This window comes from Brassica napus, unplaced genomic scaffold, assembly GCF_020379485.1.
Source record: "Brassica napus cultivar Da-Ae unplaced genomic scaffold, Da-Ae ScsIHWf_1506;HRSCAF=2102, whole genome shotgun sequence".
In the NCBI taxonomy this organism is placed as follows: Eukaryota; Viridiplantae; Streptophyta; class Magnoliopsida; order Brassicales; family Brassicaceae; genus Brassica; species Brassica napus.
Window position 1 is genome coordinate 110,730 of NW_026014921.1, and position 19,517 is coordinate 130,246.

Sequence of the window (19,517 nt, forward strand, 5' to 3'; positions counted from 1 at the left end):
CTATCAACTTCCATTTGTTTAGATTATCTAATGTCTAAATCTAAGATTTCAACTTCTTTTGCAAATATTTAGAAAGTGTTGATCGATGAACTTTATAAGTATCAATCGGTACACTTTTCAAAACGCCGATCGATACACATGTCGGTGTGTCGATCGATATATCTTCTAGCAAGCTTTAGCGAATGGGTTTGACGTGTTCTCTAATTTTCTAACCAACTTTCGTATGCGCCTAGTTAATTAGATCATACTAGTTTTGTTACAAAAAACAGACCAAGCTTCCGCTTGCGCCAATCAATCCTAAGATCTAAGTTCAGGGTGATCAAGCCTAGACTTAGCAGTAATAAAGGAAATGAAGCAGTCATGGTCGGTGATGGCTCCTATCTCCCTATAACCCACGTTGGTTCCACCAATATCTCGTCTCAGACAGGTAACATTCATCTGAACGATGTCTTAGTTTGTCCCTCTATGAAGAAGTCTTTACTGTCAGTATCAAACTTGTGTGATGACTATTTGTGTGGGGTTTTCTTTGATGCTAATGGTGTATATATGATTGATCTGCTAAAGTAGAAAGTGGTGACAAAAGGGCCTCGAAGTAAAGGTCTTTACATGTTGAAGGATTCTCAGGTTAAAGTTCATTTCTCAAACCGATAAGTTACAACATCTGAGACAGTGTGGCATCATCGGTTAGGACACTCCAATCCAAGGATTCTTCAACATCTCAACAACAACAAGGATATCATCATGAATAAGAATAGAACAACCTCCAATTGTGAGCCTTGTCAGATGGGGAAGAACAATTGTTTACAGTTTTTTTCTTCTCAGTCTTTTGTTTCTATTCACTTAGAGAAAATACATTGTAATCTCTGGGGACTATCTCCTGTAATATCGAATCAAAGATTCCGCTTCTATGCTATCTTTATTGATGAATATACAAGGTTTTCCTGGTTAGACCCTATAAAACAAAATTCTGAGTTCTTCAGTATCTTGGTACCATTTCAAAGGCTAGTTGAAAATCAACATTCCTTGAAGATTAAACAGTTTCAAAGTGATGATGGCGGTGATTTTTTGAACATGCAGATGAAGAATCACTTGTTGGAATGTGACGTAGAGCATCACATATCTTGTTCGTACTCACCTCAGCAAAATGGTCTAGCTGAGAGAAAGTACAAACAACTTTAAGGATATTATGTTTGTTTAGTAATTCATATGTTATTTTAGTTTTTATTTAATGATAAACAATAAAAATATACTTATGCATTCAAAAAGATAAATATATAAAAATTTGGTAAGAATAATTAATTTTTTTAGATTTTTTATCATGAAGATTTTAAAAATCTCATGAATTTCCCTTGATATTTTAAAAGTTGTCTTATGAGTAAATATAAAAAGAATTCACCTCTTAATAACAGTAAATGTAATTAGAAAAAGAGAATCAATAAGAACTAAAATTTTTGGATAACAATGGATTTAAATAGATTTTGAAAATTCTCAAGTTAATATCAATAATAATAGATTTTGTCAAGACTTAAAAAATCCATGAACCAATGACACAATGAAATCTCATAATTTTCTAAGTTAGAATTCATTTACTAACAACACCCCTCCCCCTAAAGGACTCCCACTAACTAACCCCTTTGTCCAAAGATTCACATAATTTTGGTTAGCAGTAATCTACATTTCTAGATTATTCCTATTATGTTTTCACAATTTTTTTTTTTTTTTTTGGCTTGTACAAGCAATTTAGTTTCTTGAAGCATCTTAGATTTCAAGTTTTATCTCTTGTAATCATCAGTTTATTACTAGCTAATGATATTTATCTCTTATAATCATCAGTTTCAAAACAAAAGACAAATCAAACATATAATCAAACATCTTTTATCTCTTAGAAGGGAATCAATGTGCAGAGTCAATATCCTCCCTTTGGTTTTAAGTTTTGTAACCAATAAACAGAGATATATGTTTAGATACATCAACAAAAACATGCATAAAGGTTTTTACAGTTTTACTTCTGATACTTCTTTTTCTTCCCCTTCGATGTTCTTAGCCGTCACTACTTGCTCATCTTCAGTTTTAGCGTTCATGGCGACGTCCACACCTGTGGTTTCCGAGTCTGCTTCCTCTACTTTCTCCTCTTTAGCTTCAGCATCCCTCGAGCTGTCTGCAATATCAGCACTTGGATCTTCCTTGGCTTCTTCTGCTAATGTCTTATTCGTGTCTAAATGATCCTCATCTCCTGTTCTAACAATATTCCCCTCGCGTGTAAGACCTCTCGGTGTTCCTGCCACCGTTCCCACCTTCTGTACACAGGTGTACTCATCATCATCGTCGTCAGAAGAAGAATCAGAATCAGTTACAGAATCAGACTCAGGAATGATCTCTTGTTGCCCATCTCTTGCTTTCTTGATTCCTTTAAGCGAAAACACATGCTTAAACTGCTTTGCAGATTTCTCAGCTTGTTTCAGAAAGCTCTTTGCAACATCCTTCATATGACCCTTACCGTGATTCTCCTCTCCATTCATGCTCTCACTTTCCACACTCTTCCCTGTAAGAGGACCAGAGAGATTGTCATCGACGATGTACTTAACTCCAACATCCTTTTGGTTCATTGCCTTCACATTGATCCGAGGAGACTGACAATGTGACTCCTCTTCAATGCTCCCTATTGACAAATCATCTTTTTTGTTGTTGTTCCTGTTAAACACTGACCCTATTTTCCTCAGCCCTCTACCAACAGACTTCATTGGGTTTCTTGATCCCTCTTGATTCTCATCGGTGCTGCTGCTAGTTTCGTTGTTTGGTGATCCATTGTTAGAAACTCTTTGCACTTGGTTATCAACACGTCTGCTCTTGCCTTTCCTTGGTTCCCAAATCTGCGAGACTTCAGGTCCAGGTCTTTGCACCCAGATTCCGGTATCTTCTTGCCCTTTAATGTTGATAGGCTCAACGTTGTCTGCAACGCTTGAAGCCTTTTCGGAACTCACTGAAGTGAAAGAGCCTTTGTTTGTTGTATCAGAGGCAAAAGAAGTCTGGATGTCTTCCTTGCTTAGCTTCACTCCTTTGAAGGGATCCTCACTCCACTGTTTCAAGAATCAGAATCACTTTAAGAAACTATCCTGTGTTCAGAAACAGAAAGAGGTTTACCTTTTCACTGTCCTCGATTACGGTTATAGCGAGATGAAGCCTTCCCATTTTGATGTTCTGAAGAGGCAACCACATATCGTTTCTTTGGCCGCCTCTAAACTCTCCAATGTTCACAGAACATGCACTGCAAACAAAACAAGAAACTATTGATATATTCACACTGGTTTGGAGTAATGAAATGAGGGTTGAGGAACAAACCCAAGGTTATCATCAACAAAACGATCTTTGTCTTTAACTTCAACGTTAAGTATACTTGGAGAGTCCCATGTAAAGATTGGTATCTTAAACTCTTCTTGCCATGTTGGGGACAATGTTTTCCTCTTTATGTCTGTTTTGAATCGGTAAGCACCGAGTTTCCCTCTCACATAAGGATCAGCCAAACCTGAAAACCCAAAAAAAAAAACATCCAAAGTTTTTTTCAAAACCTGAAAGAACCTAACGGTCGTGTGGTATATAAAAAACTGACCATTCAGATCAGATGGTTTAACATCTGACGCTTCAACGACTTCAACTAAGACGTGAGCAACTGGTTCTTTCTCATCAACAAAGAACCAATTCTCTGGAGGCCAACACAGACCAAAGGGTGCAAAGTTATGAAAGCTTTAAGAGATACTGATGAATGTAGACAACACAAGCAAGAAAATAAACAAATCAGGACTTAATTGCAATGAATAGATACCTGGCTTTGGGCTAACAAACTTCTCCATGTCAACAACCAGCATGTTCGGCTGCAAGCAAGTTATAAGAAGGGTATATTCAGAACCAGCAGAGAGCAGAGAGCAGAAAACAAAATTACAAAACGCAACTAACTAGTCTAGAGTAAGCACTCCGGCTTTGATTCTTGCTAGGAGGGACTATTTACATTGTTTCGGTTCCAGAGAAACGGCAAAGAGGTGAAACCGCTTTTTTTTTTGTCAAAACAAAATTAGAAAATGCAGTTCTTACCTGAACAAGGGTCTGTTCAAATGCGATAGAAAGAAGCTTGTCCTGATTAAGAAATTAAATAAAATTAAGGATGACTATTTAAAAAGATAAAACAAGAAGATTCAAAACTCTTGTTAAGACTACTTACTAGCCATCCTGCGATGCCTGGAAGTACAGCAACATCAAGGCCGTGAGTGAAGATTGGTTTAACAGTCATCTGGAAATAAGGAGGCTCTGCAAAGCACACACGTAAACGCCCCAAGAAAGGCCATCGACGAAGGAACTTCACTCCAACCAACACCTTTTCAGAGCAGAAGCAAACAAAAAAAAATGTGTTTAGTTTACAACAGTCACACATTCAGAATATGAAGTAAAAGAAAGGTGTTATTACCTTTCCTTCGACCTGCATTCCCGTCAAATGCAACTTTGTCCACATCCCAAAACCAAGCCTTTTCCTTAACTTCACAGCAAGTATCGCACTCATATCATCTGCTGCTAGAAAATTCATTCCAAGTTCCAGTACCTGTATGAACTCTACCATCAGTTCTGCTATAGATAATATCAAAGGGAAGAGATCAAAGTATAATGTTCTACTATACCAAGTGATCATCACCCTTGGATTGGCGAAGGACCCTAATATCAGTCAACAGTGGCGGTTTTTTGCCCATGTAAAGGTGCTGAATCACAGCTTTTTTCTGCACATACATAGTACAGCATGTCAATAACAACAACTAACTTCTTACAACTTGCCATGTGGTTTTCATATTACACCACTCGTAGAAGTACTAAAAGAAAATAAAAAGCCAAATAGATATAAGACTGACAAAATAAGTTTTACTAGAATACCTACCGCAGTCCAGGGTCTATACTTGTCTAAGAACCAAGGTATGATAGGACCAAGAATCTTCTCAGACGCAATCTGTTCCATGCATATAGGCCATATCTTCTCCACAGCATGATTCAACCACCGCACAGATTCAGAATCCGTTAGAACCTGAGAGGGGAAAAAAAACAAAATTTTACAAAAATTGAGAAGCAAAGAAAAACATATCAAAACGAAGTTAATCACTGAACACAGGCAAAAGTGAAAGAGTGTGAATACTTAGCATGAAGCCAGTTCATAAAGAAGCTAAAAGCCAGCACTTTAAACCATTAACCCATACTTCAAACAGAAAGATAAAGCAACCTAAGAGCTTTACAAGTTACAAGATCTCCTCTTTCTCGACATAAAAGATTGAATCTTTCCACCTAAGGTTACAGAATCAAACAAGGTTATAAATTACCCTTCTTTGATTAGCTTGCTTCCTCTCTTCAAACTGTAACTGTCTCTTCAATCTCATCACATAGCGTTCATGAACCTGCACAAAACCAAAAGCAACACTTTTTTTTATTTTACCCAATCAAGACAAGTAACCCAAGAGAAACACAAACAAAATACATACCAGGTAGAGATAAATGAGAGAGAGGAAGTAGAAGAAGCCGTGAGATCGATTCAGCCAAGAGAGAAACCAGAGGAAGAGTAACACAATCACTATATGATGCACTAGAAAAGACTCCATCGTCTGTATCCTTTCTATGATCAAACAAAAAAAAAACCCAGAAGAGAAGATTCACAAAAGATTCAATCTTTTTTTATCAAAGACCCATCTCAGGAATCATCCGAATCGATTCGAATTTGAAAGTGTTGTGTTCAGAAAGATCAGAAGAAATAAAAGAAGATGTCAAACTAGCGCGGAAGAAAACAAAAGAGAAACAAACAGAGGAGAGTTTCCTTCTTTACTCAAGTCTAAAGGAACACGATTCGTTGACTCCCAAAATGTTTTGAGATTTGTGTTTCCCCTCTAATCCTTAATCCAATCGTCTACTGAACTGGAATTTTTAGGGCTGGAAGTTCAATCTTCCATTATTAAGACATTAATATATAATTGTCTATATTAAGATTTATAAGTGGAAGGTAAAAGTATTTTCACAAAAAAAAAAAATTTGTTTAAACATATTCTTCTTTTAAATTAAATATCTTTTTTATCTAAACCAAATTTCTCGAAAAACTTTCTATTATATTTCTAGTTAAAGTTTTTATCCAAATTCCATAGAGAATTTTTCATTTACACTTTTCACTAAACTACTAAGAGTGGATCTGCTACCAAGAATGACACGTGACTAGGGAATATTTTTTTCTTTAATTGACACTTTATAGTTTATTCTAAGCAGTTAGATAGAAAGATGATGTGTTCAAAAAAAAAAAAAAAAAGATGATGTATAGTGAATCATATATATTAATATCACTAAATTAATAAACGCAGTATTTATATAAATATATTCATTTTACATTGAATTGGTTCAGAATTGACATCTACTAAAATAATAAGATAATAAAAATACTATGTAAATATATAACCATGTTAACATCATCAGTTTGTAACTAATTATATATAAATTTAATGTAAATATAAATATAAATATTATTGAAGATAATCAATCCAAGAGAAAAAACTTTTGGCTTAAAGTAAAACGCCAAGTTCTTATTTTCAAATTTCTAGGTTCTAAATTTTGGATTAGATGATTCTCATGTTTCTGTGTAAAACTGAAAACTTCTACAAAAAATATGAATATTCAAATATTTCAAAATAGAGTTGAGTTTTTCTAAATTTAAACAAAAACAAGGAAATTTGTACTATCTAAAAAGATGGACATAGCACAGATTAAAAAGAAACTATCATAGTAGTATCTATTAAATGGTTAAATATATATACATATATTTATAGAATTAGTTTGTTAATAATCATAGTTTTGGTTTCTGGGATTGGGAGGATTTGTGGTTTAGATTTAAGGTGTAATTTAGTTTTTTTTTTATTATTTAGTGAATTCTCCATCTGTTTCATATTAAGTGTCACTTTAACATTTCATAGAAATTAAGAAAACTATATAATAGACTAATATATTTTTATTTAATATATGATTATAATTAGTTAAATGAAAATAATTTAAATAAAAACTTATTAGTTATTCAAAATGTTTAAAAAAATTTAATATACTTAGTTACGTTGGAATTGTAGAATTACTCTTATTTAAAAATAAAATGATATAAATGAAACCGAGAGAATATTATTTTGGTCATTCTTTTCACTATTTGTAATTTTGTGATAAATTTTGTACTTTTTAATAAATTTGTCTTAAATTAACTGTCTGATCAATTATTGTGGTTAATAGTACAGCAATAAAACAATCATGAGCGTCTATTGTTGCAACATGGGATCATGACATGAGACTGATTGCAAATTTTTTTACTGTTGTATTTGATCGTTAATTTTTTTATCACTATTAAAAAAAAAATCTGCAACAATACAGTTAGTTGCAATGATTATCAGTAGCAAAGCTAAATGTACCAAAGGTGGGGCAGTTGTGCATAGGGGTGGGCACTTCGGTTATTTTATCGGTTCGGTTCGAGTTTGGTTCGGTTTAGTTAGTTCGGTTCTAGATTTTTTTCAGCTGAAGTAAACCATAGTTAGTTTGGTTTGGATCGATTTCGGTTCGGTTATGTTCGGTTCGGTTTATATTCGGTTTGGTTCATATTCAATTCGGTTTGTATTTCGGTTCGGTTCAGTTTAATCGGATTTTTCTTAGTTTATTTATTGTACAAGAAATTATGTTTTAATACATAAATGTATGGTTGTCATGAAATAATCATGTTGGTCATAATAAAAAATTAAGTATGTAAATTAAATTTAATATAAAACCAAAATAAAATCCTTTTAAAATGTTACAAATATAGTTTATAACTTTATAAGAATTCAATCAAACCAAAATTAACTAAATAAAAAGAAAAAAACAATATTTTTGTCTCTTAAGAATTAAAAAAAGCATGTAATAAGTCATCTTCCATGTGATATCATCAAAAAAAGTGCAACGAATCAATAATTAGTATATGTTATATATATACTATACAAGTATTTATCTATATTTTTACTATAACTCTACACCCATGATTCCATATTGTTCTTTTCACTAACAAAAATTGAAAACAGAACACGTCTTTGAGAGAAATACAATAATGGTTACACAAAAGCATGAAACCGTATAATAAATTATATTAGTTTCATGGAAATCAAACTATATTAGGATTTTCTTAGTGTAAAAGAAAATTACGTGGGCTTAATCTTAGGATTTTAATTTACTAATATTTTTAATTTAAATAACTATAAAACACTTCGGTTTATCGGTTCGGTTCGGTTTAAACTGAACTGAACTGAACCGTTCGGGTTGGGAAAATCTTCAACCGAATGATTTGAAATAAACTTTGATTTGGTTCGAATCAGTTTCGGTTCAGTCGGTTCAGTTTGATCGGTTCGGTTCGGTTTTTTTGCCCACCCCTAGTTGTGCACCATAAATTTTTAATTTAGTGTATTTCTAAAGTTTTTAATGAATATTATTTCTTATATTATATTTTGTTAATAGATTTTATGTTTTCCTTAGATAAAAATTATTTATAGATTCGCTGCCATCGACGATTATTGTCAAGATAATATGACATAAACAAACAATATTTGATAGAAACATACAAACCAATATGACTATTATTACAGTCGCATGTTTCGGTGACAGGCCGTAGTACTATTAATTGTGAATACGAACTGTGATGGACTTTAGGACCTACAAAAGAAGTTCATGTCACGATGAATCATGAAACAAGATCCTGACTGTTGACTTTTAAAAGAAAAATAATAATGTCGACCAGTTACCAGATTAACATGTCGGCAAAACACCTTTCCTTTATATTTCCTATAAACTGGGCCCATGAATATAGGCCCAATAGAATAGGATCAGGTCTACTTACTTTTTAGTCTCTCTCTCCTCTAAAGATAATTTTTTTAAACACTTTCATTTCATTAACTTGGAGATCAGAGGATCAGAGTAAATCCAAGATTACGTCGAGAAAATTAGAAACAGAGCATACCCTTAACTAAAGAGGTGACTTAGCCAAGTTGGATAATTTACTACACTATTAGCTACAAGAAAGGTCCCTTTGAGAGCATGACGAGGTTGAGACTTTACTCACAGAGTCACAGTCCAAAAAATCATTACTCCTCTAAAGATCTTCATCTTACTTGCTTTTACGTAACTTTTTCAGTGTTTTCACGACCTCTGACGTCATCACTTTTGTGGGTTCCAGAGACTTTTTGATCCATCGTGGGTTCCAGAGATTTTTTCCAGAGATCAAATTCATTACAGTTCTGATCCATCGTGGGTTCCAGAGATTTTTGTTTCAAGACGCTGACGTCATCACTTTTGTGGGGATAAGAAACCAAAGGCAGTGTTTTTAAGACCGGAGAGACTAGCGAACCAAAAAATTTTTGCGTCATGGATTATTATGGTTTGACCAAGTCTGAATCAGATTTGACCGGATTTACTTAGATTACATTAAATTTAATGATATTTTATAAACAATATACATATTCTTACAAAAATAGATCAATATATAATGTTTAGATAGCCATAATGTGTAGAAAAACTTAAAATAATAATTAAAATCTAAAATCAATATGAAAAGCAAATTTAAATTTTATTCGTAAATCTTATCACTCTAAATCTTCATTATCTTTTAAAATAAATTATATACACATTAGGTAAAAGTTATATTTTGAAATACAAATTTCACAAACGTAAATGTTTCAATTATTCAAAGTCATCAAAACAAATGATCATGAAATAAAATTTAAACAAAGTGAGAAGTAGACAAAAACAATATATTGGAGTGATATTAATTTTGTAAATCTTGTAATTTATGAGTTGTAGAGAAGACAAAAGAAAAAACCAAGAGACAATACTTTATTAATCTTCAATAAATCTTATTTTTACTTAAAAAAAGAAAAGAAAAGTAATTATTTCATTAACAAAATTTTATCTTATATACGAACCGGGGTTTGGCCGGTTCATTGGGTCGTCGGTTCCCGGGTTTTTGACGGTTCGATAGGGTTTTTAACTGGTTCAATTTTAGTTGGGTTTTAGCATTAACCCAACCTGGATTATTTTCGGTTCATGGTTCAACCTGGTCCGACCGGTCCGGGTTTAAAAACACTGCCAAAAGCAAAACAAAAAAAGAAGAATATTTATAACAACAATGGTGTTCCTCTTTTCTCAATATCGTGATGGGTTCGTCTCTATTTCTCTCTTCCTCTGAGCTTTTCTTCCGTTTGTCCTTCCAACTTAAAACCATTTGGAGGTAAATAAATTGGTCCATATCACTTATATATTACTTAAATCCTTTTTATATTTTCGATGTGGATCTTATCTTCAACACCCTCCCTCGAGATAATGGTGCGTATAACTATTAATTTCGCAAAATCCATCACATTCCTCCGAAACAATGCTTTATTTCTTTCTAGCAATCCGGTGGACCTGAGCTTTCTCATGACCATCAGCTAATGGGATGATCGGATCTCTTTCCGGAACGGATTAGTGGGTCAGGATGTGGACCTGCTCTGCTACCATGACTAGAGATAAGATCCCACATCGAAAATATGAAAAAGGACTTAGGTAATATATAAATAGATCAACCCAAGTCACTTAAATTTTTTCATATTTTTGATGTGGGATCTTATCTCCAACATCTTCCAGAAAGAATTTTCCAACTTACACTTACCTCTTGCAGACGTTTTCCATCACGATAAACCTCTTATGGTAAGTGTTTTGCTTTCACATGCTACACATGAACATACTGCAGGATGTAATACATATGTGACTGGAGGGGAACCGAATCAGCCCCCAACCAAGAATGGCTTTTACCGGTGATGCTGTACTGATACGGTTCTTGTACTAAAATATAGAAAAAAATCTGCTATGTCATGCATAAGAACTCTAGGAATCTGTGCACTCACATGCAAGTTTTCACACTATATTTTTGGAGATTATGTAAGTTAGATTGAACATATGAAGTTTGTGTTGAACATGAAACATATTTGTGAATTCCACTTTTGTTTGGTTTACTGATTGATGTGTCGACTACTACAATAATTCTATCAATTTTCGAAACAACAACAAAAACATGTGTTTGCTGCCACGCGAACTGCTAAAACCTTCAACTTAATCCAAACAAGTGAGATAGAGAGAGAATGAGCAAAGAAAAAATAACAAATATGAAACCAGGATACCTAGCTTCTGCCATTGTTGTATTGTTGGAACTCGTTTTTGACGAAATGGTTTTAAATCATTTTTGGTAAGTTTCCGAGCGAAGACGTTCGTCGGAATACCGGATGTTGGACACTATAAAGTAGTGTACCTACATGTCAAAGTCGGAGTTAGTTTTGAATGAAAAATAGAGGTCCGAAGTGAGTATTTACAAAAACTTTTATAGCTTTTAAATTTGACTAATATACAAATTAGCAAATGGTACACTTTGAATATTTGAATTTGAATTTAGATTTGAATTTGCTAGTTGGATTTATATCTAGTATTTATTCATACAATCACATTCATATAATAATTTTTATATTCTTAAATATAAAATTTATATTACCCATTGGAAATTATTTTGTTGCTTTTGACCGGTCAATCGATAGTCAATTGAACAAAATCAGTTTCGTAGAGTAACGTTATTATTATTAGTTATGGGAATCATAATGACAATTAATTTGTTACTGAAAACTCCATAACGTACACAATGTGCATTTCATGATTTGAAAGCTATAAATCATGTGTGCTCTCATTCAGAAAAACACACACGAGCAACTTAACAACAAAAAGATTATCCCATCATGAAATAGTTATGTTAATATTCCCCCTTTGTGTCTAAGAGTACATCATAAAACTAGTTTCGTTAGTATTATGATAGAGTGACGCAGATCAGAAGATTTGTGTAGTTATATCCTTGGAATTTGAGTGTTATGAAACCGTCACACTACGAGTCGTTTAAAGATTAAAAGAAAGAGATTAATTATCTCGACTCTACAATTTTTATTTGTTTGTTTGTTTTTGTATTGTATTTGTTAATTTATGTTTTTAATATTTTTATAAATATCAGTTGTTTCGTCCCCTAGACTATATTTGCGAAGTGATTTTGTCACATGTCCTCTCTACAATCATTTTTACAAAAACAATGATAACATAGCTAACAAAATTGATGACAAAGCTTATAGTTAATATGGCATGGTAGAATATGGCAATAACTAATACATTACATTTAATGTTAATTTATATTTTGGTAAACTTCTTAAAATATGGTAATAATTCATAAATCATCACTAAAATAAATATATTGAAATATGCATTATAAATTTCGAAATACATTATTTAATTGTATTTTTATAATTATACAATTTTTATTACTAATATTTTCAAAATTTTCTACATCTTTTTAAAAATATTAATAAATTGTTAATCTTAATTTCATTAGATTCTTTTAGATATCTACAAATTTTATAAATATTATTTAGTTATAAGTTTTAATAACTATACAATTTTTATATGATTTTTTAATAATTTTATACAAGTTGATTTGATACATTTAACCAAAATAAATAGATAAATTTTTATCTAAGATTCTAATTTTAAATATATTACATATACATTATTAAATGTAATTTAAAATAAACAAAATTATTTTTTTTTGCTTATTTTATGCTTAAATAATCAATTTTATATTAAACTAGATATGAGCCCGTGCGTTGCAACGAGTTTTGTTGGATGTTTTAATTTAATAAAGAAATAAATAGTTTTTATTATACTTTAAGGATTATTTTTGCATATGATGTGTGAGACTTATTTTATAATTAAGAACTCGTTTTTACACATAAAATACAGTTAATATTTGTATTTTATAATCATAGTGCATATGTGAATTTTTATCAATTTTCTACTAAATCCTAGAGAAACACTCATACCTATAACTTTAAACCCAACCCAACCTGAATTAAGAATTAGAATATAAAAAAATTGAAAGTTAAATAAGGCCAATTGAGTCAATGACAACATCGTACACTTTCTTATTTAATAATTTAACATTATATTAAACTTATCTGATGCTTAACAATTTTCTAAATTCATATTTCTTAATGATATATTTCCATAACAACATTTTAATTAAAAATGAAGCAGAAAAATATTACATAGTAAAAAAAATGTAATAAGATAACGATTAAACTTGATTTTTTTAACAAAATGCATATAAAAATCACTTCAGTGACAATAATAATAATAATTATGACCAAACATGAAAATATATATCAGACATGTGTATAATTTTCGTATGACCAAACATATATAAATAGCAATCATGAAGACATCCTAATTTTTTATTTTTGTTAATTAAATAGTTTTAACATCATACTTGTCATCGAATTCTTTTTTTTTAATTATTATTACATAATTTTACAATTTATTTTTGTTTAGATTTTTTTAAAGGAATCATTTTCATTTACAATCAAATATATTTATATATATCAAATACTCTTTTAACTTTTGTTTTAGGATTTTATGAAAGAAAAATTACTATCATATAACCTTTTACAATTGTCTTCTGTTTAAAATTTTAGAAAAATTAAATTGTTATCAAATAATTATTTCTAGTTACTATTAAATAAGTTTAAAAATACTATTTATGCAATTCGTATCTAAACTAATTTTAAACAGATTGAGTATTTTTTTAGTATCATGTTCATCATCAAATTTTCTTTTAAAAATATAACAAAATAAAATTTTATTTTGGATAGAAATTAAAAATTTGATACAAAACTCTTCTGTTTATGATTTTCTAAAAATATATCAAATATTCTCTTACAGTTTTAGGGCTTTAGAAAAGAAATGAATATTAAATAATATTTTAAAATTTAATTTTTTTTGGGATTTATAATAACTAAATTACTATCAAATAATTATTTCCAGTTAATTAACTATTTTTGGCAGTTGCTATTTTCAAAATTGATTTTTTCAATATCACTAATGTTGTAACAATTTTTCTTTGTTAATTAAATCATTTTTAGTATCATGTTTATCATTAAATTTTAAATTTTGAAAGTAAAAATTACTATTAAATAAACTTTTAATATTATATTTTGTAAGGATTATTTTTTTTTAAAGAAAAAAAAATCTTATTTGGTCAAAATTAAAAAAGGAATAATTATTTCACAAATATCTTTTATTTAGGATTTTAGTAAAAAGAAAGTTATATTCACATGATGGCATATTTTTATTGACACATTAACATATAAGTTTTTTATTGGCACATGTAACAATCATATCGGGTGAAATATTTAAATTTATTTTGGTGTATAATTTTTTTAACACAAAATTACCTATGAAAAAAGAAAGTTAGTTATTTATAAGAAAAATAATATTGCTTTTACAATTTTAGTTTATTTAGAATTTTAAAAAAAAGAAATTTACTTATTTTATAATTAGTTTTCTTTAATATTTTTTTTTTTAAAACATTTCTTGTATTGGTAGGATACTACAATTCGTTTTTGTTTAAAAATTTTGTACAGCTAATTTATTTTTAATAAATTTTTCTTTTTAACTGATTTTATATTTTGTCTTATACGTACAAACACATATTTATAATGTTTTTCATCTTCATACATACTCATGTGTGATAACACATCATAATTGAAAAAAAATTGTGTTAGCATCATAAAATGTAATAAGATTATAAAAATTTGAGTTTTTATCAAGAAATTAAAATAAAATACTTAGGTAATAATTTTCTCGTAAATAATATTTCGTTTTGTGAAAATAATATGTGAAAACTAAAACCTAAATATAGTTGTGAAATATTTATAGCTATTTTTGGTTTATAATTTTTTAACATACTTACCTATAGAAAAGGAAAGTTTGTTATTTATGGTAAAATAATAGTAATACTTTTACAATTTTCTTTTGTTTAGTCTTTTAAGAAATAATATTACTTATTTTATAGTTAGTTTTAATTTTTGATATTTATTAAATAATTTCTTGTACTTGTAGGATTTTGATAATTCGTTTTTTTTAAACAATTAGTTAATATTTTTCTTTCACAATTTTCTTTCTTTAGTATCTTTAAAAACAAAAATTATATTTTCTTAAACAGAAAATAGATATACTTTCAAATAATATTTTATAATTATTTACTTGTTTAGGATTTAAAAATAAAATAAAAATTACTATCCCATAATTTTAACAATATATAATTGTAAAAGACTATGTAATAGTAATTGTTCTTTTCCAAAATCTTAAAAAGAATTGTAAAAAGATATTTTTGTAATAATATATCATATTTTTAAATCTTAAAAAAGGATATCATATTTTTGACACATGTCACAATCTTAAAAAAAATTATTAACACATGTCGCGATCATGTTAATTAGCAACTTTGAAGAACCAAGATTTATATAATAAGATATTAGTCAAAAATAATATTTTTGGTAAACTTTTTAAAATATGGTAATAATTCATAAATCATCACTAAAACAAATATATTGAAATATGCATTATAAATTTCGAAATACATTATTTAATTGTATTTTTATAATTATGCAATTTTTATTACTAATATTTTCAAAAAAATTTACATCTTTTTAAAAATATTAATAAATTGTTAATCGTAATTTCATTAGTTTCTTTTAGATATCTACAAATTTTATAAATATTATTTAGTTATAATTTTTAATAACTATACAATTTTTATATGATTTTTAGTAATTTTATACAAGTTGATTTAATACATTTAACCAAAATAAATAGATAAAAAATTTATCTAAGATTCAAATTTTAAATATATTACATATATATTATTAAATGTAATTTAAAATAAACAAAATTATTGTTTTTGCTTATTTTATGCTTAAATAATCAACTTTATATTAAATATTAGTCAAAAATAATAAAATATATAATATTAATAAATTTCATTTTAAATATAATTTAAATTTTAAAAAATTTATCACTGCACATGGTGCAGGAAAAGACCTAGTTATAGTAAAATAAGACTGCTACACAGGTCAAATAATCTTTCTGATATTAGAAAGGAAAAAAAACTAATATGAAACAAGGATACCTAGCATAATTTTCCCATTATGCATCTCTCAACCATGTTCCCTAAAGACGATTTCAACACTTACATCATATCTCGACAATATTTCCAACTTAGATCACTCAACAGCATGTTCAGCCAAATTATCCCTCAAACAAAAGATTAGATGATATATATAAAAAATACAAGGCAAAACGATATATATACAAAAACCTAAAACAGTTACCATGGAAAAGACAAAGACAATAAACAGACCCAAACAAAAACATCAAAACACATCGAAAGTTGTCTGTTACGTTAAACCAAAAAAAAAAAGTTGTCTGTTACGTACTTAGAGCGGCTGCAACGGGAGTCCGTCATGAGTCCGTAGCCCAAGTCCTTAGGATATTTGAATAAAAATATTGTGAAATGGGCTTCTTTTTGGACGGATCTGTACGGATCAATCCGTTAATAAGGGATCGAAGGATTGAGTCCTTCGTGTACACGTGGCGTGAGATGGTTGGGCCTTGGATACTTTTGTGTTCCGTTTAGGTGAAAAAAAAAATCATTTGCGTTTGAATCCAAGGAAAAAAAAATCAGAGCTCAAGTGAAGAGGCGATTTCTCTCCTTCGTCGATCGTCGGCTTCCGTTATCTTCAAAGGCAAATCCCGTTCCTCTGTGTAGATTTAAGCATAGGTTAGCTTCGTTGTTGTTCTCGTGACCGTCTTTGGTTCGTATTTCCGTCGAATCGAATTGGGGATTTCTTCGATTTAGGGTTTCAAAAAGTTTCGATTTTAGAATTTGTTTTGAATTCGTTTATGTTCAATTGGGGATCATTTTGTTTGTAGTTTGGGTTTGAATTCGTTTTGGGTTTCAAAACACGAATTGTTTTCAGTGAAGATTTTGTCATCGATTTGTTTTCCTTGTATTGTTTAGCTTCCATGTATAGATAGGTTACTTGTATTGTTTTGAGCTAATCTTATTTTCTGCTTAGTTCCAAAACTACTTAACTAGATCCCTCATTCGTGTCTGTTGTTGCGTTTTGTTATTAATATTTTCTGTTGCTCTTACCATAATTTCTGCAGGCGAACGAACCATGGGCCAAGACTATAGCTACACTCAGCCTTCTTCTTCGTCAGAGGAGTTAGACATCACCTCTTTAATTGTAGCAGAAGGTGAACTCTACGCCAATGAAGTTGAGAGTAATAACTTCACAATTTCACAGGAGTATCAGTACGCAGCTGCACCTGAGGCCGATGAAGGGATACCAAGGACATGCTATTGCGGTAGTGAGCCTGTAGTTAAAACGTCGTACACTCCAAAAAATCCATACAGGAGGTACTTCTCCTGCAACAACGTCGACGATGGAGAGTGCCACATCTGGAAATGGTGGGATGTGGCACTGCAAGAAGAGCTCCGTGAAACGCAAATACAACTTAGGATGCTCAAGGATCAATTCTTTGAGAGTGACCAGAAGGTGGCTAAGCTAGAGAAGATCTTACGTGTGCTAAGTAAGAAGACAGCAGTGGCTAAATATCGGTTTGCGAAGGGAGTTTGTCTACTGCTCTTGCTAATACTGGTCATCGTAATGTGGAGGTAAGTTTCATGACCAAAATTTTGATAATTTCTTTGATTTAAAATTCAAATTTTAATGAAAGTCTTATCTCTTGGCTTGTGTCTTTCAAGGAAGAGCCTCGGAGGATTTAAACATCAGTGTCTGAACTCGAGTTGGCCTTCAAAGGTACTATACTTATTATAGTTTAGATATATTTAGTAAATTAAAAATAACCTCTTTCTTCATGCTTTAATGATACTTCCTAACTCCTTCGATTTGATAGAATCGTACTTGTTAGCTTTAAGTGTAGCTACTATAGAACTTATTATGCTGATAAGAGTGGTGGTAAATGCTTGTTTGCTTTCTACTGGTGGTAAATGCTAGTTTGCTTTGTAGTGGTGGTAAATGCTAGTTTGCTTTCTATCTGCCAAACTAAATGCTAAATCACTTTCTATCGCTTACTTAAGGGTCTGTGTTGCTAATAGAGTAACACAGACCATCATCTAAAATGAATACCAGTAGTGGGTACGTTAATCTGTTGAATAGTCAGAGTTCAGTTGACCTTGAGTCACCCGAACCAGCTTGGTTCGGTAGCCAAGGTCGTGACGAGTATGTTTTCAACCCTGCTGTCGAGTCTTCTGTCCAGCCTGGTATCGAGTCTTCTGTCCAGCCTTCTGCCTCAGAGAGGAGAAAATGGACTGTCAGTGAGGATAAAATCCTCATTGGTGCGTGGCTTAACACCAGCAAAGACCCCGTAGTGAGCTGTGAACAGAAGGCAGAACGTTTCTGGAAGAGAATCGTTGACTACTACAACGCAAGCCCACAACTGGTTGGGCAAGTACCTAGAGAGGTTCGTCCAGCGAAGCAGAGGTGGTCTAGGATTAACGACCAAGTCTGTAAATTCGTTGGATGCTATGACGCGGCGTTGAGGGGGCAGAGAAGTGGTCAGAATGAAGACGATGTAATGAAAGCTGCCCTTGACTCTTTCTACACCATTTACGGGCACAAGTTCGGCGTCGAACATGCGTGGAGGGAGCTGAGGCATGACCAGAAATGGCAAGCGACCTATACGGTTAAAGACGGAGAGAAGGAGAAGCGCAAACAAGTCCACGATGTTGATACAGAAGATGAAGTGGCCGAACCTGAAATTAGACCAATTGTATAGTTAGATGTCGTCTCTACTTGGATTGAGTAGTTAGTTTGAGCGGTTACTTTGACTAGTTACTTTGAGTAGTTACTTGGATTAGTTACTTTGACTAGTTACTTTCACTAGTTACTTATAGTAGTTACTAACACTTGTCTTTTCTCATGTTTCAGGTACAGCAGCAGGACATGTGAACCAAGTCACGGGTGCGTTTGGAATCTCGAAGTGTGTTGTTGTATTGCGAGTCACGGGTTGATGTTTTGTTTAAGTAGTAGTAGTATAAGTAACCCTCTCTGTTTGCGTTTCTCGCTATCAAACTTCTTTCCTATCTATTAAAGGTGTAATCTTCTTGCTGTAATCTTGTTGCTACAAACTCGGCCTCAATTTCAAGTTGTTGTAATCGAAGAAGTTTTAGGTAACTTCTCTTTATGTTCTCTTTCATCAGCAGTCTTTGTTTAATGTTTTGGCTAACTTCTATATAGATTTTGTAGTTAATATGTGTAGTTAATCATAAATATGTGAAGTTAATCATAACAACTATATAGATTTTGCTCAAATATGTGAAGTTAATCATTACTCTATTACTCTATTACAGAATGTTGCTCAAAAATATGTGAAGTGCTCGTGACAACTATATAGATTTTAACTTATTTGGACATGCGAGTCAGTAACTTATAATTACTCTATTACATAAATATTTTAGACATGTTCTATTATATTTTCTGGTCAAATTAATATAAATACATATAGATTTTATCTAATTTGGAGTAAGATTG

At 31.0% G+C, this 19,517-nt stretch overlaps 1 protein-coding gene and 1 long non-coding RNA gene across 2 annotated transcripts; one reads left to right on the forward strand and one right to left on the reverse strand.

The window, feature by feature from the left end:
• Window positions 1–929, forward strand: LOC125597612. Its single transcript, XR_007331848.1, has 2 exons — window positions 1–427; window positions 568–929. It is a non-coding gene; the product is annotated as an uncharacterized LOC125597612 (long non-coding RNA).
• A 930-nt stretch (window positions 930–1,859) lies between these two features.
• On the reverse strand, window positions 1,860–5,968 carry LOC125597611 (C2 domain-containing protein At1g53590-like). Its single transcript, XM_048772211.1, has 12 exons — window positions 5,508–5,968; window positions 5,349–5,423; window positions 4,916–5,059; window positions 4,665–4,760; window positions 4,457–4,588; window positions 4,214–4,366; window positions 4,087–4,128; window positions 3,821–3,869; window positions 3,608–3,700; window positions 3,340–3,523; window positions 3,142–3,265; window positions 1,860–3,077 (listed from the first exon to the last, which is right to left on the reverse strand). The coding sequence occupies exons 1-12, from the start codon at window positions 5,622–5,624 to the stop codon at window positions 1,995–1,997; spliced, it is 2,292 nt and encodes a 763-aa protein (XP_048628168.1). The 5' UTR covers window positions 5,625–5,968; the 3' UTR covers window positions 1,860–1,994.
• Between the last annotated feature and the right edge of the window lie 13,549 nt (window positions 5,969–19,517).

Coding starts and splice junctions, on each gene's coding strand:
- LOC125597611 (XM_048772211.1), bottom strand. CDS start 5,624: ATGGAGTCTTTTCTAGTGCATCATATAGTGATTGTGTTACTCTTCCTC. Junction 4,761..4,915: donor AGTATAGACCCTGGACTGCG/GTAGGTATTCTA, acceptor ATGTATGTGCAG/AAAAAAGCTGTGATTCAGCA. Junction 4,589..4,664: donor CCAAGGGTGATGATCACTTG/GTATAGTAGAAC, acceptor GAGTTCATACAG/GTACTGGAACTTGGAATGAA.